Source organism: Cygnus olor, chromosome 5, assembly GCF_009769625.2.
Source record: "Cygnus olor isolate bCygOlo1 chromosome 5, bCygOlo1.pri.v2, whole genome shotgun sequence".
In the NCBI taxonomy this organism is placed as follows: domain Eukaryota; kingdom Metazoa; phylum Chordata; class Aves; order Anseriformes; family Anatidae; genus Cygnus; species Cygnus olor.
Genome location: NC_049173.1, coordinates 16,148,415 through 16,172,402, shown reverse-complemented (window position 1 = coordinate 16,172,402; position 23,988 = coordinate 16,148,415). Strand labels below are relative to the sequence as shown.

The following is a 23,988-nucleotide window of genomic DNA, read 5'->3' as shown; positions in this document are numbered from 1 at the left end:
TATGCATTCATATAGCCCTCATTACTGTGACATTTCTACATCTTTAATGCATTTCTCGTCACAATTACCCTCTGAGGAAGAACAGAGCTGCTTTAATCCTCTCGTACTGATGGGAAGCCAAAGCCTGGCCCATTTGGATGCCCCATATGCCAGGCGCAAGGCACAGGAGTGCTGCATGCCTATGAGCTGCAGCTGGGAAAGTCAGCTTGGAGCAAAGTTTCCCAAAGCATCAGCAAGGTGCCCAGGAAAGTGCCACGTCCTCAGAAAGGCCCCCATTTGGCTGTCAATGCTAGGGAGACATCGACTTCTCCACTCCTCTGGGCTGGAGCTTGAAGTCCTGACCCTCTCCCTGTGATGCCCACGTGCTGGGGTGGCTCTCCATCCTATGCCAGCGTCCCAGCTCCGAAGTCATTGCCTGCAATATAGAAAAATCACCATGGGGCTACCAAGAGCTGAGGGCTGGCCAGCGTGGCCACAACATCTGTACCCTCAGCCCCCAGCACCGGCCTCACACAAGAGGCTTCAACTGCTCAGAGCACGACCAGTTCCTGATTCGACTCATTCCCATTTGCTCTTCATTGGTCTCAAGATCAGCCAGCTGGACAGAGAAAGTGACTTTCACAGTGCAAAGCAACTCAAGGAAAATGTGCTTTTTCTCCTAAGCCCTGAAGCACTGGTCTGTACGTTGGACAAACCATTGGGTGGAAAGTAGTAGGAAAGTGATGACATTTTAAAGAAGATAAGCAGGGTGAGCTAAGCAATTGCAGTCTGCCATCCTGACAAAAATTCTGCCAAAATATTGAAGATCTCACTCAATTAATAAAGTATTAAGAAGTAACTGATACTAAACAGCATAGGTTTAAGAAAACACATCTTGTCAAAGTGACCAGATATTTTCTGAGGAGATTACTGGTTTGGTAAATACCTGTATTAGTGCTGGTGTGATAAACTTAAGACTCTGGTATGACATTTGATGCAATTCTACATGATGTAGAGGCTATGAAACTGTAACGCTACACAGTAAGTTTGGCACAGATGAACTGAGTTAAAAGCCAGGGGCCTGTTATGTCTCAAAGTCTAACTATACATGGAAAGTCACTACTGAGAGAATTTGTTTTTCAGCAGTGACTCCCTCCTTCCCCCCAGAATACAGGGCTAGATACTGGTAGAGTTTGTAAATGACTCAGGAATGTACTCAACTACAAGTGGAGACTGAGTATACTCAGTTTAGAAATAGGATAATTATTATCATTAAGGGTAATTATCCATCTCAATACTCTATCAAGTCTGGTGGAGTATTCCACTGAAAAAAATAGTTTAAGGTAGACTGTTTACTTTTCCTAAAAGAAGTCTAAATTCAGCTGCAGACACTGACTCAAGAGAAGAATTAAGTCAAGAAAATGCTCTGCTTCTGGGAAGTACACATGAGCACAATGCCTTTTTTTCCCTTGGTCTTAAAGTTCATGAAGTACAAATTTTGGTTAGGTTTACTCTTTGAGAGCAGTGCCTTCCCTTATTCCCAACAGCACCAAGCCTAAATAAACAGCATATCAATACAATGGATCAAGACCCATTTCAGACCTGTGAGTGTCTGGATCCAACTTCTTGAAAACTAACTCATGAAAAAGTACATTTAGAGTAAAGTAAGTTTAGAGTACATTCAAGGGTGCTTGTGGTGACATAAAACTCACACGCTTTCTTTGACTAAATTTGTTTTGGAGTCTCAGCATAAAGACACAGCTCCAATTCTAATGTTAGCAAGCATTTGTATACAAATGGGTCTAGCCAGAAGTGTGCATGCCAGGAAAGATTAGCTCAGCAACAGAGGGTTTCCCTGAATGTCCAGGCACAAAAATAATAGTCACGTCACTGGAAAGAAAGTTTCCATGAGATTATAAAGAAATATCTACTTTCTCTTTAGCAAATCTCTGAGTGGATCACTCTCAGAATTGTCCTGAGTTGCTCAAAACAAAACAAAACAAAACAACCAGTCAGTGATGAGGCTGTTTTTAGTCATGTCTTTTTGGATCACCGTTAAGTGGTTGTGTGTATGTTATAAAAACAACACATACTTGTACTGCCTGCAACAGAATATAGAATTGGACTTGGAATCCTTGAATACATCCTCAGGTTTTCTTCAGTGATCACAGCTGTACTTTATAAAGCTTAGATTTTGGAGATTTAGCACTCCCATTATTTATTTTGATGAGGATTACTATTTCCATTGCGATACTGCTTGTAGACTAATTGCTCTTTGCATGGGAATGACACTATACTAGAAATTAACAGCCCCAAGCCTGCCAGGAGGGAGTAGGGGCTACTTTCCACCACGAGGACCATGCTGGGTTGAACATCAGCTCTCCACAGCACCAGTGAAGCAAAGGGAGAGAGGCAGCACTAGGGCACTACTTAGCCCTTCTGTCCTGGCCATCACTCACCAGCCAGCCCAGCAAAACAAAACAAAGAAAACAAAACAAAACACAGGTGTGAGCCAGCAAATAGATAGGGGAGGCAGTGACCCGTGCTCCCACATAGAGTCCCAGGGGAAGCATCCTCTGGCCAGGGTCTGAGCATGTCAGTCTGCCACAGGCTCGGTCCCAAGCAGCTGGTGAGTACGTGCTGACATGATGTGGAGGGGTGACGGTAACCCCCTCACCCCCCTACAAAAACACTAACTTCATGCCTAAAAAAGGAAGAGCGCTTTCAAGAGAAATCAAAACCGGTTATTGTTTTTCCTCCCGCTTTTATTTCTGTTCTTGCAGAAAGGTCAAGAGTGCTGGTGTAATCATCTTTATGAGACATCTGCCCATTTTTAATATTGTATATTCACAACAGGCTAAACCCATCCATCTCTACGCCTGCAGCACTCCTCTTGCTATTGTAGGACTGCCTGAATCAGCCACACAGTTTCATTTTGCTTGCTTGGAAGCAAGGTTGGATTGTGTTTTGAAGGCAGGCTCATATTCCAAGGGTCTCAAGTGTTTTGTCAGTCTTGGCTGGAACCTGAAAGGAACTGGTGATACAGGCAATGCATTACTGCTGACCCATACATACGTCACATATTTTATAGATCTGCCAATCTGCTGGCTTAGGAGGGGCTTGGGGTTCTAACCTCATTTTTACTTTTATTTGCCTTGTTATTTTGATACATTCACAAAACTTGTCTGCACATTGGCATCTCCATTTGTAGAACAGGGGGAAGCCACTAGTTCCTACAGCCCTTATCACACTGTGATGTAGGAACAAGCCCAGAAAACACGGAGAGGTTTAGATGTCATTTCAGATGTTCAGGTACACGAAAAGACTCTCAGGATGCTCCATGTCTAGTTAAACACGGAGAGAGATGCTGAATTTACAGCAGTATGCGTCTCTTCACATTGAGGTGTCTTATCCAAACCCTGATGGAATGGAGGGATGCAATGCATCTATCTCCTAATTAATGTGAAACACTGGTTGGTTCTGGCAGGAATCCCTACAGAGCCCTACAGAGCAACAGTTACACACACACAGACACCAGGACTTGGGCACCGACTCCAAAAGCACTGTGTTGTGTAACAGATGAAAAACCAGGAGAGCCTCCATCACATGTGCACTTCTTTTTTGATAAAGTTGATTTCAGTGCTGGGTCTGGGGTCTCCTACCTACTTTCTTGTAGCCCCCCTTGCTCCCTCCAGGAATGTAAACGAATCCCAAAGTGAGTGTATTAATGTACAATTGACTTAATCGTACATGAAAATGAACCCTTGGACAGCTAAGAAAAGGAGAGAAAAAGTTCAGGTGATGTAAACTGGTGGAAGTCCACTGAGGCATGGGACTGGTGCCAGCTGAGGACCTTCTCCCACCATCTCCTCATCTCCCAGCATGTGATGCTGCCTGAAAGCACTGCTCCAGACTTTGCTGAAGGTGGGGAGCTCGGTCCCCTGACGGCTCTGGGCTCTTTGGGTGCAGATTTTGTTACCTAACCCCAGGCAATGTGGAGAGATCCATGAGTCAGCATCAGCTCAAGTGTCCCCTGCTTGTTTGCTGCATTTCGTCACGTAGGAACAGTTACAGATGTGTTTGGATGGCCCATGTGTTATCAACACACTGTGCAGCCTGGGCTGCTAAGAGGGAGAGGCGGCCAGCATGGAAAAACAAATCTCTCACAAAGAGCCATCTAATGAAATGTGGGGTACTGTTAGACTTTGATACAAATATAGATCTTCAGCTGTTGGTTTTAAAAAGCATTCAGGAACAGGAGTAGTATGTGTACTCTTTGGGCCTTATCCAACAAAATTAGTGGATTTGAGGGGGAAGATTTCCTGGGAGGATGGGGGAGATGAGGCTGACCAGGAGATGGGGGTCTTGGAGCCCCCTCCCCAGGGCAAAAAGCAGTGGGTGCATTCGTGCCATACAGTGGGTCTTCCACTGCTGTTTCTGCTCCCTCTGCTCAGCACTTGAGATTCCTGGCATGAGTTGAACATAAACACAAACATTCACATTTGGGGCACCTCCACATGTGTCTAAAACAATTCATTTTGAAGATACAGGAGCTCTATAAGATATGAATGGATGCACTTTGCTGTCTCCCTGGCAGGTCCCAAAACCACCTCATCAACCTCCCTTCACAGTTGTTGCCTATGAACAACAGCATCAGGCCACTCTTGAGCAGCTGGAGGGGAGCTGTGGGAGCACATCAAACCACAGGCCAAAGGCAGGGCCGGTATCAGCACAGGCCATAGAGGCTGGGCCCCCTCCCTGCCTGGCTGGGTATGGCCTCGGGGACAGCCTGCAGACAGCCGTCACCTCCTCTGCTCGGCCTCCAGACTGCATAGCAGAAACATAACCTGGGTTTGGCCACATAGGCCGCAGGGCCGCTCCTTTGCCCTGTGGTGAGCTGTGGTCATAACCAAACCCATCTAGCCAGTGGCTGGAAAGCTTTGGCCACAGACTGCCCCTATCCTGGTGCCCCAATGGCACCTACAGTCCCCTGGGAGAAAAGAAATGGCATAGAGAAGCAGACCACCTTGGAGGAACAAGATGGTTCCCCAATACGCAGTAGTACGCTTGCATGGCTTTTTAAATGTCCAGCATGGAGGTGGTTGGGCACAATGCTCAGGATGTGGCCCCGGCCCTGCTGCTGATTCCCCCTTGCTTCCCCCTGAGAAGCAGAAACAAAGCAAGCTCCAAAGAAGAGCTCCAAATGCTAAAGCTGTACTTACTGAGTGAATTAAATCCAGCAAATGCAATAAAATATAAGATTCCCAGAACACCATGACTTCCCAGGGCTTTTCTCCTCAAGCTGAAGGCCATGCTGTTGCTTGTTCAGAGAGTATGGGGGGGGGGGGGGCGGGAAATGTGGTGCAGGACGGGCAGCACAGAAAGCCAGAGACGTTAGCATCCATCATTAATTTGAGGGACTGGGCAAACACAGCAGGAATGTAAAGCAGGAACGGATGACAACTTCAATAACAGATGAAGTCAGTTTGGGACAAGTTCATCTCCAGTAAATCCAAACATCATGAAAAGGATTTGGATTATGACAGTCCCCAGAGAGCACTGACCTAGAAAGCCACTCTGTTGGACCTGTTCCCTGAGATCCTGCCACAGAGAGCAGGCACCAGAGGAAGATGCTGCCCAGCGAGGAAAGTCCAAAGAACTCTTTTAGACCTGCAATGTCCTATCCCACCATCCTCACCTCTGGAGTATGGCTGCAGCTGTACAAGATGTGAATAGACTGGCTTAAATGTAGTAAGAACTGCCTAAATTTGCAGCAATTTTTGGTACACATATACAGAGAAAAATGAACAAACAAAAACCCCAAATATCAATTTCCGTTCTTTTCTTTTCCTTTTTTGTTCTTTCCTTTTCCTTTCTTTTGTCGTTCTTCCTTTCCCTTTTTTTTGGCCTCTTCTCTTCTCTTCTCTTCTCTTCTCTTCTCTTCTCTTCTCTTCTCTTCTCTTCTCTTCTCTCTCTTTTCTCTCCTCTCCTCTCCTTCCTCTCCTCTTCTCTTCTCTCCTCTTCTCTTCTCTCCTCTTCCTCTTTCTTTTTTTTCTTAGTCCTGTGCCTTTCCTGTTGCTTGTAAACTTAGGCTCATTTCCAGAGAGCCATGAGCTACTCAGGTAAACAACTACAAACAACTACTACCAAGCAATAGTGGTGTGCTCAGCAGAAAGCCTGTCCTGATTTACTGCCTCCCTTGAGTAGCTAGGTTAAATAACACTGGTGGATATCAGCTATTCCTGTAGCAGATGATACTTCTGTTTATCACATTATGTTGCAGACAACTTTATATCAGGCAGCTGCTCTGTGCATATGTTCCTACTACAGTTTTAAGGGGGATACTGCTATCACTGTGCAGTGGGAGCTTCTACTGTAATAAAAACATGTGTGGGATGATGCTGGAGAAATTCCCTCCCCCACAGCTTTTACACTGTAGACGCTGTTTTTCTACACTTTCAGTTGCCCCCTTTCTTTACCTCTCTCCCCCTTTTCAAAAATAGTTTCCTTCTGAAACAAGGAACATGCTAAATTTTGTGCATGGTTTTGGAGGATGGAGCAAGAAGTGGAAGAAAAGGGCAGTTTTGCAGTTTTCTGGAGGTCATGAGTGACAGCAATGCTGCTGTGCTACCTTAGAAGGTCTCATGAGCTGCTTTCCCCTGGCAGATTTTAGACTCCTTTAGAAAATGAAACTTGTCATTAATGCCAAAATAAAAATAATATGAGATGACAGTACGGGTTGCCCAGGCATAAGTGAAGCACATTGAAACAAAGTGGCTTGCCTGAAGTCATCACAGCTTTGTGAAAAAGCAAGGAAACAGAATGGCTTTTGACTCCTGAGCAGTCTTACATTCTGGCTCACTTTGCCTCCTCCTTGGGGGTCAGACGGAAACACTGGCTTCAGTCATAACTACATGACTGGGGTGGAAGCAGCAAGCTCCCTGGCTGACTTCCCATACAGGTGCCAGATCTCTGCCCCATGCATGCCATGCCCAGCACCTTTGTGGGGCCAAGACCCACGGACAGAGCCAAGGTGGCATCCCATCAGGTTCCTAAGATGGGCTGGTGCTAAGTTTGTAGGATAACTTATATTGGCTTCAGCATCGCTGCAGAGCAAGAACAGTATTTCAGTTCCGAGTCCTACATGCTTGTGGAAGAATGATGATGCAGACAGCAGAGCAAACAGAGGAGCATCAAAAAATTAGGGAGGGAAAGTCTGTGCTCCAAGCACTCAACAAGCTGAGGACCAGATCTGCCAGCTTTAATCCTATTAGGTTGTTGGTGGAGCTGATCAGACCCACCAGAACTGAGGTACGACTCTGCAAATAGGAGCAAAACATGGTTTCAGCTGCCAGGGTCCTTTGGAGGACAGTGGGGTTAGCGAGCGCAGAGGGAGAGTCTGTTCTCTCTACAGCATGATCTGGAGAAGCAGTGGCACTTAAAGGCCTTGTGGAAAAAAGGCTTTTAAGGAGATTACATCATAGCTAGTTTCTGTGTTAACACTCTGCTCTGGCATTTATCTTTACAATGGGCGCTCACGTCAGCCACTGCCCTCTGATCTTACTTTGTCACATGTTTTTCTAACCAACAGTCTCCGAAGAGATGCTGCTTCCCCCTCTCCATCTGACTCTCCCTCAGCTAAAAACAGAATTGTTTTTACCTTGATTAAATCACACACTATTGATTTCTGTCCCAAGCAAGTCAGAATTGAAGCCTGTGGCTTGCAAGGCAGTCTCCTCCTTGCAACAGTACAGTCCTTCTGGAAAGCCTGGCGGGCACTGTTGCATTTCCCTGCTGTCTGTGACCTGGACCAGCACTAGACTACGCAGCACGGAGGGGGCTGACACCCCCACATAGTCCTAGTGCATGAGAGCCATCGCTCAGGCAAATGTTGCTGTGTCTGGTGGCCTGCTTTTCAAAATGCAGGAGGAGCCGATCAGATTAGTAGGTATCTGGTGCCTCCAAGAAACAGGTCACAAATGTCTGAAAATTTGCTGTTAAACTAGTATTCTGGAATTCATTTTAGAAGGTGACCTGATTTCTGGAAGTTCTGAGCACTGAGAGCCAGGATGCTTTAACTTGAATACAGATATGCAAGCTCAAGTTTAACCTTCTGAGTTTTATGATACAAGGGTCAACCTCCCTTTACTTAGGCAGAGTGTCACTGTGGGTAGAGGACAGAAATTCATCTAAGGACATAGGTCCTCCGACTTTCCTCCAGGGCAGGAACAGTTAGTTGTCCCAGCTTTCCAAACTGTTACAAGCTATAGAGATAAAAAGTGCAACATAAGGCTGCATGTTAGCACTGTTGCTATTAATTTCCCAATTCTGTAATAAAGTAAATAATTTTTGCCTTACAAGTACTTTAACTGTATTTTTGTAGTATTTCCATGGCTTTCTCATAAACCACGTATTCAAGCAAGCACAGCAGCAAGGCAGCGGACTGGAGCAGGACAACAACAGCACAGCCCTGACCTGAGGACAGTGATCCTCAGTTCTTTTGAACAGTGGCACCACTGAGAGGCACAGACATGCGCCAGCGCAGTGCCATCCACTTCATTGCACAAACACACAGCCTGGCTCTCCAGCGGCAAGCGACGCATGCAGGGAGCACGGGTTGTTCTTCAGAAGGGAACATAAATGCTGCTTGCCCCAGCAAACTGCAGGACCCCCTCATGTTACAGCAGTGAAAAGAGCATCCTGGAGGAAAGAGACCTGAAAACACTGAACCATCGTGCTGAGTCTGCCTTTGCCTTTTTGGTGCTCTAATACCTGATTAGCAGATTTCCACATCAATACTCAACAACCACATACACATGTGCACATACATGCATCTCTGCAAGTATCTACACATGCATCTCGTAACGAGGTTGAAAAATCAGAGGCAACTGTTTTTGTGTTTGCAGTGGCAGGCCCCCTGGCATGCCATGGAGAGACAAGTGTCGAGGAGCAAAGGTAAGAGTAAAAATCACCCTTGTCCTCCCTCGTGACCTCCCTCGTGGCCAGCACCCACCTCAGCTCAGCAGCAAGCATCCACTGAGCAAAAAGCACTGAGGAAGCATCATCCTCCCAAATGGAGTGGGCCATGGCTTAGCACACTTACTTGGTGTTAAGTGGTTTGGAGAGCCCACTGAGAAACTATCTGCATTTTTAGGTGCTTAAAAACCCTTCAAAAGCTAGCCGTTGCTTTTACTGAGCCTCAGGCAGCCTTGGATGAAAGGCATGCCCAAGCAGCACTGTGAAGGCAGGTACGGCGGAGCCTTATCAGGGGTATGGCAGAGCCTTCAGGGAAGCAAACAGAAAACGAGCTTCAGCCAACTGCAGGCTGACTTTCGTAGCACAGATAGTAGAAGACTTGGAAATACTTGGAATATTTTCTTTACCTGTTAGTAGCAGCAGTTTCTAAGTCACTGGTTTGTGTCTATCTCTGAAAAATTAATGGGTTGCATGTTGGGCATTCAGATGCTATATGGAGAGTGGCTGTACTAGACATACACTTTAGATTGATAACTACAGATGGCTTTAAAGAGTTCAGTTTACAAAGAAAGACATTGCAAGTCACATGTCTGAGTTTTAGGGAACAGCTGGTTGACTATGTATCAGATACTTCTGTTAGTGTACAGCGTCTACATAAACATAATGCTCCTGTTAGATATTACAAAATTTATTCCTTATATCACTTCAATAGCTCAGTTTTTGCTGGAAGGGCTTCAACTATCATTTAGAAAACGTCCCTGGGACCAGTTAATAATTCCCACACTTAGTGCACTCAGGTTCCTTTTCCAAATTGTATTTGAGTTTCACTAAGAGAAATATAGCTACAATTGATGACCTGGCTGGAGTGAAATGGAACTAAAATGTAAAATGTGTTCCAAACCAGAGGTATGTTTAATCCTAATAGAATAAAATTCCATTTATCAACTGATAGATTATTGTGCAGTGTCCATAAAATATAGAATAGTTAAAATGGCAATTATATCATGTTAACAGATCAAGTCATTTCACCATGCCAAAGGCCCAACAGAAAGTCCTCAATCACCACTTGGAGTACACTTGTAACTCTCTGAAAGCAAAAAGGCAAGGCACAACCTACCTCACAGTCACAAAAGCAAGCCACTTGGTTACTGGTCTTTTCTCTGCACATTTCTCTGTCTTCACACAGAAGTCTAGGCCTGCATGGTAGGCAAACACTTGCAGAGATGCTGTTGACCATCACTCTCTCCTGAAGCCTACAGTACTTGGCAGCCTGCGCTAAAGAATAAAGCCCCATAAAGATGAAACAGCACCTGCAACCTGCTAAATCAAAATGAGGGTTAAAATAAACCCTCCCTTTGCTCAACTGACAGTCATTTCCTTCAACAGTGGCTATGAAATAAGAGTATACCATCCCTCCAGAGGGAAAGGAAAATGTCCAGTGACGATTCAATAGAATTTGCTCCACTGGCTCCCTCATAAAAGTCCAGTTTAACAGCATAACTTGCCAAGGGACAGACCTTTGTGTAAAATATTTTAAACTAATGAAGTGATGAAATATCAGCTCCATTTAAAAGACTCTCTTCAAAATTGTAAAATGATTAATTTTAATAACAATTAGGTATTCATTATTTGCTAGTATATATATGTGATTATAATGGGATATGATTTACTAGGGCAAGTGTTAAACTAACTCATATAATTATTAATGATAATTTTTGGCAGTGGTATCAGCTATTAAGCTACGTTTTTATTAAATTAATGGATATTATGTACTCACTTCAGGATAACATCCCAAATGTTCAGACTGCTGCTTCCTTGATCTGCTATGCTGACTTAAAAATTCCCCGTAAGTTGCAATTATACAGGCAGCACAACACCCTTTTACCACATTTTTAACTAAGACAATGCCCAAAACCTTATGAGAACATATGCTTCTGTGGGTGCTTTATCAAGGTCAGCTGCTTAACCTTTGCTGCTAGGACAGCTTGTGCCGATTAAGTTTGCTTCTGGCTTGTCAAGATGAGACACAGCTCCAGTCTGCCATGGGCACGGGAACTTACAATTATTTGTAACTCAGCAGCCTCTGACTCATCAGTAACTTCACTGAAGATTTGTTATCTTCTCAATCAATGAAATGGTAGTCATGTACAAATGGACTGCCATCCACACAGGGAATTAATGTCTTCAGTTTTGCCAAGTCCTTTTTCTTAAAAAAAAAAAAAAAATCAGGCTGTTGGAGTACACATCTCAAAGCAGAAAGGACGGCTCTACTGCAGAATGAGTTTAATATCTAAAGCTTCCTGTTTCAAAATTAAACAATACTTTTAATCTATAGATAACAGAACTCCCAATGATTTCTGCACTGCAAAAGCCAGCCTGAGGCTTTTACTTTTAAATACTGGAAAATGTATGAAGGAGTACATTTTCAAGAGAGTGGATTTTTCCATAACATGGATTTATTACTGCATGAAAAATTGAAAACAAATCTGCAAGGTCTCAGAGCAGAGGGAATATTCATCACTTGTCTAAATAAAAATTAGCCTTGACAAAACATTTCAGAATTTATTGTGGTGAAAAACTCTGAATTGGGAATTTAGCAACAGAGCTGGAATTGACAGTCTGATCTAACCACTATTTTACAAAGACAGACAGTTTACAACAGCACAATATGAGATGTTATGTACATAATTGATAGCAGAATCCTATGAGTAAAGTATTCGCATGAACCTTTTCCAGTCTTACCTGCTTTCTAATCACTAATCCAGCTCTTCATATTTAATACAACATCCCAGATGCAAAACTAATTCAAGCTTCGTATTTGATTGCTGCTTAAGAAATCTTCTCACCCTGAACATTTTTCCCATTTTGACTGGGAGGTGAAGACCTCTAACTTTTATTCCTGCACTAGAAATAACTGTGCTAGATGAAAAAAAAAATCGGGATTTTGAGGTCTTTATGTCTTTGGCGTTTAATTCACCAGCACCTGCAGTGTGAGGCAGGAAATCTAAGCATTGCATTTCTGATTTAGGTGGGTGAATTCTGCCAAAATCCCACCTTGGATGTTCAATGATTTGGTTCACTGTGCTAACAGGGAAGGTAGCATCTGTGACGTGAAGGCAGCATGACGGGGACCTGGGCTCAACTCAGCATGTGCTCTCATCTGTGTCTCCAGGCTGCATGGCTGGATTTCAATTTAGATTTGAAAGCCTCGAAATCCTACCGTTAAGTTCTTAGAATCACAAACCTTCAATAAACTGAAAGTGATCTGGGAGAAGACAAGAATTGGATTTTGGTTTTGCTTTGTAAAGTATAAACAACAGTCTCACACAGGAGTGTAATTCACAGTATAACAGCTGTGTTATCAAAACTGAAAGGGCTTTCCTGTTTCAGCATTCTGCTTGCATGTAAAAATCACCGTCTAGACCAATATGCTAAAACAATGTTCTCTCACAGCAGATGTCATTGCTATAAATTTCTTGATGTAGGAGTCTGTGTACCCCTCCACTTTGGGTGTTACTGTAGTTCTCTTCCATTACTGCTCAGTTTTGCCAGTAAGTATTACGTATGAAGTATGGAGGAAAATTTCGTCCCCGTTATGATAGAAAAACACCCCCATGTGTTTGCTAACAATTTATTTGGTCATCAATATTTTGGAGAAGCTGATCATAAACTCTTAAAGTGTGCCTACATATCTCAAAACTACTCAAACCCTGTCCTTCTGGCAGAAGTGGGGTGAGCAAGGGCTGGTTATGCCAGACAAGTTCTTAGGGTCAGAATTACAGTCACAGCACATGTTTGGAAAGGTGCAAAGCACTCAAAAGACAAAAGGCCTACACAAAAGAAGCTGGACACACAGCCCATACTGCAAGAGCTGTACCTGATGACCTGCAGCAAATTCTTTGGCGCTTCATGTTTTAAGGTATGTGGTGGCCTCCAGGAGGATTTCAATGAAGTTCTGCAATCACAACCTGCCCTCACCTCCTGGAGGACAATCATAGATTGTCCAAGGCCAAAGGTCCTTTTGGCCTTGCGTAGGCAAGCACCTCAATGTCTGTGCCCATGTAATACGAGAGGTGATGTGCTGAGCACCAGGACCATGCTTAGCTCTCCTTCTTATACAGCCTTTTGGAGAGCGTGTTTGTGTGAGGGTCAAACTCATTCTCTCGATCCACAGTGGGTTACCCCACCCATTCTACTACTAGCATTTAGGTCACAGAAAAGCCTAAGGAAAAAACATTTCTTATTCTTTTATGTACCAGAACCATATGGTTTTCATTTCTATAACAAGTTCCTGCTGTGAAAGGCCATGTTGCTAGTGGTCAGCAATCCAAATCTGCAAAATTTGGTTGCTTTAAAACCTCCTCAAAGTTTAAGAAGTTCCAGTCTGTTCCAGTACTTCAGGCTCCAACATATTACACACACAGAGACCATCTGTCCTTAAAGATCCAAATGTCCTTAGCTTTCCTATTTGCACTGAAGGGACCCTGCACACTTTCTGAAATTAAGCTATGCATTTATGCTCATACAGTTGCCAAAAAGTTGCTCCCTGACTACAGTTGGTCATTTTTGTTTTGGCATTTTCAGACCAAATCATTAGTTAATTAGATGCATTATCTCCAAAGATAAAGATTTCACCTTGAAAAAACAAATTGTACAATTACAGCCTTGAGATTAGAGTCCTCTGCAATGATGTCATTCACTTTGGCTTTGCACTGTGACTTGATTGTGCTTTATCTCAACTGAGAGCTTACGGCAAACTTTCACAGAGTTCAGGAGCTATAAAGACCTACCTGTGTATGTACGTGTAACTGCCCAGTGAGTCAAAGGCTGGTTCACATATCCAGACTCATTTGTGCTAGTTCTGCTTGTAATGATCTCAGATAAAAGCTTTTATTCACATTTCCTCCTCTAAATTTCAACTGAAGCAATATTTGATTTGACAATTCCATCATCAGTGAAGGGATGGCAGTACCATGGACTCTTTACCCAATGCAGGAGATGGATAGAGAAGAGACAGCAAATGTTGCCAACCAGTGAGGGAGGTGTTCATGCTGAACATCCTTTCCCTTCCTTGATTCATTTTGAATAAGTCACCTCTGAACTGTTTTTTCCTCAAACCTTAGGCAGGTTAAAACTGATACTGACTGCTGTATTTGTCTCTGCTTGGATGTCTACCTTCAATCCTTCCGTATTTTGAAAGCCTAGCTTCTACTTCCAGATGAATTCCTTTCTTCTTTGCCATGGCCCTGGAGAATACTGTGTGCTTACAAAGAATTTAAAGGTTGACAACTGCAATGTTTTAGATTTTGAAGGGTCAACATCATTCGAACTAGCTTAATCTCATGGGTCTGTGTAGCTGGGCTAGAAATGCTGCCTAAACAAGTACTCCACCTTGCCTTAGTCTTGGCTGAAATCCAGAGACAGGGAGGAAAGCAGACGGGGGGGAAGAAAGGAACAGTTAATTAATGGTCAGGTTCTGAAAATCCCTAGCTCCTCCAGGTCATTAAAGCCACATCTAGGGAACACGGTGAATTTCATTGAAAGTTCATACATTCTTTGCTGTCAGCATCTAAACTTAGTTAGCCTTAAGCCCCTCACAGCCTCACGAGCTTTCCTTTCACTTTGTTAACCAGCAGTTTTCTAGGTGTGGGTTAAAGACCAGGCTTCTGCTTGCATACGGAGAGACACTGAGGAAATATAAACATGCCAGACAGCCTGGAGAAACTGTCATTGGCTCAACCGCCATGTCTCCTGACAGCCCCCACCAGTTTGTCACACAGTCCCTGGCATCCTAGCTACTTCTAACATGGCTGGGCCTCCTCAGCTTGAAGACCATCAGGAAGGCACGTGTCTATACCAAAAAAGACAGGAGCATCTGGGACACAAACAAATAGCACTTGGCAGGAAACTCAGGAAATTCAAAACTGAAACACGGTGAAGATCTGCGTGTCCCAATTTATGGACAGAGACACTGAACTCCGACCAAGCAGTATTGAAAGAAGCAGCACCCACAGTAACCAGTGTGGCTGACCCAGCCTTCATTTAGATACCATAAAGCAGAAGGATTCACTGTAGCAGACCAAGAGTCCTCTACTTAACATGGATATGCTGCTGCAGGGTGTGGAGTGAAGTCCCACGATAGTTGCAGAGCAGGTGCTGTGAAGGCAAGAATAGGTTGTGGAAGAGAGATTGGAAATGCCAGTGGCTTGTGTGAAGGAGTTAGAAACATGGAAAAAGCAGGCCTCTGATCACGGCTGAGGGAGGACAAAAACAGCCTGTGTTTTATTTCCTGGGACCTGCAGTCTGGGTGGAGGAGACATTCCCTGAATCCACCAGTCCATAATTTAGTTATCCATGTTGGGAAATATATTGGCCAAATGATCTAATTTAATTACCCATACTTATATTGCTGAATGGATGATACATCTCCACAGGGTGCACTGAAGCACAACCCATACATTTCATACGCACAAGTTGGTGTTTTTGCCACCTCTCATTTGTTTTGCCTGACTGCTAAGTTGTATGTGATTCTCTTTATTTTCTGCAGAGAGAATTAGCTTATTATCCATCAGAGTGAACACAGAATTTATGAGCAATTATATGTGAATTCTGGAATTCACAGATTTATACAGATCTGTTAAATATTATCTATAGGAAGCAGAGCTGAGGATTTGTCACTGGATGGACCAGTCTATATTGAAATGTCTGAAGAGATACTAAATGCAATCTAATTGTTCCTGAAAGTCCTGAATTATTCTAAAAGAGGGGAGGTTTAGATTAGAGATTAGGAGGAAATTCTTTACTCAGAGGGTGGTGAGGCACTGGAACAGGTTGCCCAGACAGGTTGTGGATGCCCCATTCCTGGAGGTGTTCAAGACCAGGTTGGATGAGGCCCTGAGCAACCTGATCTAGTGGGTGCTGTCCCTGCCTACGGCAGGGGGTTGGAAGTGGGCAACCTTTAAAGTCCCTTCCCACCAAAGCCATTCTATGATTCTATGATTCTCAATCACAATAAAAGCCTGTAAGAGACTGATTCAGCTGCTCACATGCAGGTATCCAATGCCACTCTATACAACCAAGTAGGGCTTGCAAAACATTGAGGTGGGATTGATGGAGAGTACACAAAGAGGGTCCTTTGCTTTTCCATAGCAGCAACTGGAGACCAAAAAGCACATGTCAAAGAGTGCTTCATTTAACATGGCTTCATTTAACAGACAATTGAGCTGTCAATATCTGTAGCAGCTGGATGGACAGGAGTTACGTACTTACTGGTTTTCACCATTAGGTCCAAACCACAACATGTGGAGATCATCTAAACCTCCAACAACTTTCAATGCAATTGCACAAATAGCTGTTAAGGACTGTGCCTAGCAGGCTGCAGCCTTTTGGGGCTGACAAACCTCTGAAAGGAAGCAACAGTGTCTTCTCAAAGATGTAGAAGTAAAAAACTTGTTCCTCCTGGGCTGCTCCTTCTTTTTGCTGAGGTCTTTCCAACACTTTAATCACTGAAAAAGTGCAAAGTGCAAGCCTAGCATCAACCATTTAATTATAGCTTGTCTTGTCCCTTTACTGCCCTCTCCTCCAAACGCTGCTTAAAAGCAGTGTCCATAACATCAATATTTAACCACAAGGCTTGCTCATTCTCACAAGGATGGGGATTGCTGTACACGTGGGTTAAATCACAGTGCCTAGACAGATGATAATAATGAAAGCATCTTTCAAGATGAGGCACTTGATTGCTACTCTAAAGCTTACTGGTGAAAGGAATGTGTAATCTATTTTTTTATTGCATTTGAAATGAAATAGCTTGTTTAAATATTAGTCATCTGGATTTATATAGCTCATTTTTAGAACTGGGCTAGCACCTGGCAATCCAGCCTGAGTAAGCATCAGGCTATCCCAGTCACAGGCCCGTTTGATTTCTGTTTCCTCTTTTTGCAATGTGTGACAGACTTATTTTTTTCTAGTATGATTTCCTCCCACTTCGCAGTAGACAAATCCATGCACACAGACCAGCTGCCTGGCGGCAGCCCAGGGAAAGGAGAGCAGAGTCCTCCCAGAGCAGCTGAGCACCATGCCGAGGACCAGTGCTGGCACTACTCTGCCGCTTCGCAAATGGGTAAGAGTGGTTCCCCAGGGCAATGGGTAGCCCAAGTACAAGAAAACAGAGTGGCAAACACTTTATTTTCTGACTGTGAGACAAAGATCAAGGCAATTTCCACTATTAACATCCATAACATTTTCTTGAATATTGAAAGAGATTTCTCCTGCTATTAAAAACCTTCATCTCTGCTTTTCAAGCTCTCTTTGTACTTCCTTCTCCAAGTGTTTCAAATTACTGTTTTTTTTTTTCTGCCTCTGCCTTAAATTTCTGCAGCCTGGCACAGATATGAAGCATACTGCTGGCAGAAAACACTGCAAAATTCTGCCTGTCCTCTAGCAGGCTAAAAACTGTGCAGGAGCCTTCCTCATGTCTTCTGCACATCTAGGGATGGAGCTGATAAAGACAAACATCCATGCTACCATGATGCTACCTAATGAATTCTTCTCCCATGGGGGAAGCACTGAGAAGGATAATAGACACACTTTACAACACTGTTCCAGGGGAGTTTATCTAAGCAGGGAGAAGAATTAATAGGCAGCCTTTTAGGGAGAGACAAATTTGCAAAAATATAGTAGTGCTGAGGAAATTTGCTGTAATATCAAACACCTGGGATCTAAAGGTGCCTGCACAGGGTTCAGCCCATGTCCCTGCAACCAGTTAGTACACGTAGCGCCAGCAAGGTCCATTGCACTGCCAAGGAACTCCTCTCTGGGGACCGCTGACACAACTATCTGTGCACGAGGCGACTCTCCACTCTCTGGAAAGGATTCATGTGTCAGAGATCACAGAAGTACTGATTTGGAAGGAAATTGGATATGAGCTAACTTCAGTCTTCTGCTCACAGAAGCCCTTGCCTGTCTGCCTTTTGAAGACCTCCAAAGATGGAGACCCCACACAGCCTCTTTCCCAATTCCACCCTTCCTTCCTGGGTTGGACTAGACAGAATGCTGAAAATTTTGCCTGCTTGTAAATTAATTTGCCTTGGATCATGAGGACCTCCAAGGTGTGTACCTGGTGAAACAGTAGGTCATACAAATCAAGGGGAAGCACGACACTTTGTCTGTGTAGGAGAGCATTTCTCAGGACTAGGACATTAGCAAACCACTTAAAGCCAGGGAATCATATATAATACAACGAAAGGAGGGAATTTCTCTGGCTTTCCTCCAAAAGCCAAGTATTATTAATTGATCAGAAAACAGATCTCCATCTCCACTGAGAACAATTTTTCCTCCATTTGCTAAGTGGAAAATGACAAACGAGCTAGCTGTGCCCTCTCCCACATCCTTTCTCCTTCCATCTGTCCAGGCATTACCGTTGCTTTGCACTCCTTCAGCGCACCACAGCCATACCAGTGGCTACTTACCCGGCACCACCAGCAACCTCGGAGGTGGTGGAGGTGGAGGAGGTGGTGGCAATGGTGGAGGTGGTCTGCACTGGCAAACTTCCTGGCAGCTCTCTGTCACTTCGTCTGCTACAGGCTTGGAGCATGACTTCTGGGGCTCGCCCTGAGTGATCTGTGAAGAAACAAGTCAGAAAGAGTGATAACTTACTTTCCATGAATGTGCTTCTTGGACTTGAGCTCCTGAGTGGCACCTCATCCCTTGGCAAGAACTGAGCTCCTGCCACCGCTTGTTTTTCACTGAGGCCACTACAAGGTCTCTTCCCCATGTGGTCTCAATTTTATTTTATTTTTTACTTAACGTAGTATCTTCAAGATCTCTTTCCCTCTGTCAAATGTGGTTGAAATTGGACAGCTGGTTTCTGAGTTATTATGAGGTAGGGAGAAGGCGGGTAGTGGCAGACAATATGATTGTGTAAGCCTTCTTTCCTTAGGAAAGCCATCTAGCAGCATGCATTATTCACAGGGTCGTTGCTGCGAGCCAAAGAGAGCTAATAAAAAATTACAAGACATTTAGGGTCAGGATTATGTTCATTTTCCTTATGGCAGAACTGAAAGCCAGATGAGATCTCTGTTGTGCCAGCCTCCCTCTGATGTTCGGAGAGCATTTCACAGAGTGCTTCACTTCCCACTATGGCAAGAGGGAACCCACATTTTACCCATCTGTAGGCCACATCTATGGCATGGTGAAAATGGAAATGCCATAAACTGTGACCTGTATCCTCCGTAACATGCAGTATTGGTTAGTTATAAAGCTGAAGAGGGGGCATTGCAGAGCCCAAGTATAAATACTGTTGAACCCAAGTGTAGGCATCGCTTGGCCGTGGACAACAATTTAGCCAGTATTCAATATATTCAATATCTTGATCTCATCATGAAAAGGAGCACTTACTAACAGCATATTTTTCTTACTGGCAATAATATTTGCATGACTGGAGACTTAAGGAATATTCAGTGACTGTAAAATTCCCAATCTAATGCTAAAAAATGAAGTGGAGTACGTCCCTAATGAAAAGTAAATTTGGGGAACATTGCAGGAGCCTCTGACTGGTGTTAATTTCAGAGGTCTCTAAGCCAGCTTTTTTGAAAGGACTGAGACTCTAACAGAGTCTCAGGATACTCTTTCAAGGAGACAGAGCCTATATGACGAAGCAGCATGTTATCTAACAAGAACTTCGAACGTAGGATTAGGAGCCCGCCTGGGATGGACCCGTGTCTCACTGAAGCCAAGGGAAGTGACGCTAGCATTCAACTGTTGCCTTGTACAGTTTGGTGTTGGGAGGGCTATTGTCCTAATAGTTTTAGGCTAACATCATATTCTTGAATTATGTATTTTCCATGGCACGTTGGTCATTACAAAGAGGATGTCTCATGCCTGCCCCTCCGACCTGTTTTAGGTAGGCCCCTTCTGCGTCCTCGTCTATCCCCACAGCCACCCAGGGTTGCCTCCCTTCCCCTGCCAGCTCCGGGCATGCAGAGCCCATCTCCTCTCCCCTTCGTCCCCTAGCCCCCAGCATGGCCAGCAAGCCTCTCCCATGGCCCACAGCTGCGCACCTCCTGGCTGCAGGAGGGCTGCACACAGTCTTTTCATGTATTTCTGGCCAACAAGAGAGATGTGGCTAATTAAAACAGCATCACAGCACAAAAGACATGTTCACATGCGTAGGAGGTTTCTAAATGCAGAAAGATGCATTACTCTGGCCTCGGGGAAATGGCGGTAGGGCTTTGTTGATTAAATATTATAGAGAGGGAAGAAAAGAATAGAAAGAGCTACGCGCAACTGAGTTGGAAGGATGGCTTGGCACAGCACAAGGCAGAAGGCTCAGTTCTTTAAACAGCATGTCAAAATCTATTACCAAACATAGGGAAAAACAAATTCAGTACAAGTGCCTTCCAACTTTCCCCTTCGCCATCAGGTAACAGCAAGAGGATGGCTAAAGACCATCCCAGACAGCTTCCAGGAACTTACACAAACTCTCTGAATGCTCTAATGAATCAAACTGACTCAGCTTCGTAATCCCTCATAGCTGATAATAAATCTGTCTGCTAAGTAGGTATATTTATCTTTAAAGTAAGTGATCACAGGCAGTGAAATATCCTCTATGCTGTTTCAGCTCTTCCAAGGCTGTTTGCATGTCGGGCTGTGGTGTTAGCAGCTTGTCCAAGAGGAGCCCTGCTGGAAGAGCACCCAGGACTTCTCCTGGCTTGGACCCATGGGACAGCACCTGCAGTGCTCACAGAGCAAGTAGGGCAATATCTCTCCACTGGCCCCAGCAACTGATAAAGAAGCAAGTATTAACACTCAGCTCTAATTATTGCTCCATACCTGGTTCTCCAGTTGCTAAATGCTATGGCTCGCTGCAGTCTTGCAGGAGCCAGTAGAGTGGGAGAGAACAGAGACGGGGAAGAATAACATTCAGCAGGCTTGGAGCCGACCTCCTATGCAGACCAGAAGCAGCTTTGTGTATATGAGTCTGAACACTGTGCTGGTATGGAAAAGCTATGCTGACTTATTGCTCTAACTTAATATCAACCAGAACCAAAAGGCTTGCTTGGTCTTTTTTTAGACTATTGACTGCTTTTAAATCCCTGGAGGCTCTTCTACCTTAGGCTGGTAATAGAGTGTCCTCAGAAACCAGAGGATATTTTTCTCAATTACTTTGCAGACAAGATTAACCCTACACATGCCCAGCTGCTCTCTGCTTCTGTGTACTTTTCCTGAAATTGTTTGTTCTCCCCATACCTTAGTCTGATCATTTACCAAAATTGTTTGTTTCCCTTCCCTTCTCACTCAGCAGAATGTCCGGTTGCTAGAAGATACTTGTGGGAACACAGATTTTACCTTGCCAGGGGTTTGTCTTAGAGGGTTAATATGCAAGAACAAAGATATTGTAAACGGGCTGAAATCTGGCAAGAAAAGGAAGGACACAAATTGAGTTTGAGGGTCTTGAGGGGGAGATAAATAGTCAAGGACTGTTTCAGGAAGATTAACTAACAGTAGAAAGACAGAATTAAGAAAAAGGAAAAGACATTTGGCTAATTTTCAAGAAAAAAAAATCCCACTGTTGATGTCTATTAGTCTTGTTATGAAAGGAATGAAGGCTATTACTTGTGTCTTCTAAAGGTAAGCAGAACAAATCACTAGAAAATACGCTTGAGGGAACAATCTTGCTCTGTCGGAGGATGATGAAATAAATTACTCCATGTTTCTTTCCCACTGTCTGCAATTCAAGGTAAGCTGCTTTTACAGGAGATGGCAGGAGAAAAAAAGGCATGTTGAAAGAGCCTAATCTCTCTCTGGACCAGTCTGCTCATTAGAGTCCGTCCTCAGACTTTACTGCCTATTTGTTTTGCCAGACACCAGTATGTCCCCAGAATGGCTTTGGATGCACTTTGCAGATGATGACCAAGACGACACCCACCAGGCTGCCAGTCAGCTCGTGGCACAGATGTTGTCTTGGCGAGGGGTCATCTCTGGACCAAACAGGTCTTGCTCCCCAGCTGTTACATCTGCACCTTCCAGCCCAGCTGTTGTAAGTGCCATGAACACGTGTCTCCTTGGCCTCTCTAAAACATGGTTGATTGTTTGGCATGAGGCTTTCTAAACACACTCAGCAGTCTGTCAGTTTGGACATGTGTTGCCTGGATATCAAGGGGATGCATTTTTTTCCCTGCTCTGAAAATAAATAGAGTTGACTTTATGGACTTGTGCCTTTGATATGAACATGCTTTGCAAAAAGGCAAACATCTTTAAATATTCATGGAAGTGGAAGTCTGATCCACAAATGTCCAGGGAAAAGCAAGCAAAAAGTGGTAAATGTTGGTTTCCCTTTGTAGTTTCTCAGCTGAGGTTCATATCTGTGACACATTTTTTTAATCCAAGATTTCCTGCAGAAACAATAGTCCTATTCCTGCTTTGCATGGAGTGGAAAAACAAATCTGCATGTGGTGTTTGGTATTTCAGAGGTGTTTGGTATTTCAGTAGAGTCCCATGGGGTTGCAGCAGTTCACAAGCATGATTTACAGAGTGGGATGGGGAAAGAGGATTAATACAGTCCCCACAGCATGGCCCTCTTGTGACTTTGTGAATCAGGTAAAAGGAGGAAAGCTTGAAAAGAAAAGTGCAATTGACTGAAAAAGCACAGAGACCTCTAAAAGCCTGCTGATGTGGCAAGAGCTTTGTCTCTTGGAATCAGTCTACAGGGAAGAGGTCTCAATGCCACCGTGTAAATCCCAGAATGGCTCTGCATAATTCACATCAGAGTTAATCCAAATCCATGTTTATGAAACCAGAAAAAAATGTGACACCATTATTTATCACAACACTTACTGATCTTTTTTTTTTTTTTTTAAATTATGTCAAAAGCCTCAAACAGAATCGTCCCTTCCTTCCTGTCATTATTCTGGCTACTAGGCTAACAAAAAAGATGTTTTCCTTTTTTTTTTTTTTTAAATAAGATAAATGTTTCTCGTCTGATTAGTATCTGACTGATTCTCTTAAGTGTCCCAAGGCAGGGCTTGAAGAGGGAGTGCCAAGATGTGGTAGGGAAGGCTGTGCCCCACGTAGGTCATAGCACAGACGAACGTGTAAAGAGGGGCTGGGAGAAGAGAAGTGACAAAACACGACGGCTGCTGTAGATGGAGCAGGGACAGGGAGTGACAAGATGGGACACTCACGGATTAGTCAAGAAGAGTACAACTTGCAAAACTTTGAAGGTAAGAGCAAGGATTATGACTCAACATGGGGAAGAGAGTCATGGGAGGGACTCAAAGACAAGGGAGTTTCGGTCACAGGAAGGTCTCCATGCTGGTGAGTGCTCCACACCTGTCCTTTCCATCGGTACATGCCACTGGGATCCTTAGATACGTCCGAGTTTTGGAAGAAGCTGGCAAAAAACTTGAGTCTGAGGAGATTTATTGATTGCCCTTACACAGAACAGTAGGCAGTAACACAGGTATGGACGAAGAATGGGACAACAAAACTTCCAAATTTTTGCATGGAAAGGCAGGACCCCTTGGCTTTTGCATTTCTCAGAGCCTGTTTCAATTGTTATAAACTAAACATCATTACTTCTGAAAGATTAGGTTAGATCGCCTAAGTAGTTTGCAGAGAGATGTTTATGCAAGTTTTTTTTTTTTTTTTTTTATCTGCCTGATTGACTGAGTGATTACAGGAGAGAGGTTTCAGAAGGCATCTCTCTTTACACAACTGCACTTCCCTTAAAGATGTAGTTACAGTTTTAATTTATGGCCAGCTAGCTGAATACTTGAGCAGGACAGCAGTGGTAGTGGCGGAACAGGTTTTTACGATGGGGACATTGATTTAAAAGATGTTGTTTTTGCTGTATTTCTCTTCATTTTAATCTGGAAGGAGCACAAATCCTCTTTGTCATTCACGGCAAGAGACAAGATATTATAACATCTCTATTTAATCTCTTGGGAGCCACTAAGTTTAGAACAGGGAGTCAAAGACGTGGAGTCTCCACTGTGTTTTCTCCAAGAAACTGCAACCCTTCTGTTCTTGAACAGC

General features: G+C 43.9%; 1 protein-coding gene and 1 long non-coding RNA gene across 3 annotated transcripts in view; both read right to left on the bottom strand.

Moving 5' to 3' along the window:
- Positions 1-23,988, bottom strand: part of PRIMA1 (proline rich membrane anchor 1) — a 51,653-nt gene that overhangs the window by 26,831 nt on the left and 834 nt on the right. For both annotated transcript variants that reach the window (XM_040558904.1, XM_040558905.1), the window contains exon 2: positions 18,423-18,573. In XM_040558904.1, the coding sequence (XP_040414838.1) occupies positions 18,423-18,573 (151 nt within the window). The remainder of the gene's footprint in view (positions 1-18,422; positions 18,574-23,988) is intronic.
- Positions 9,263-10,824, bottom strand: LOC121071005. Its single transcript, XR_005820334.1, has 3 exons — positions 10,733-10,824; positions 10,073-10,230; positions 9,263-9,406 (listed from the first exon to the last, which is right to left on the bottom strand). It is a non-coding gene; the product is annotated as an uncharacterized LOC121071005 (long non-coding RNA).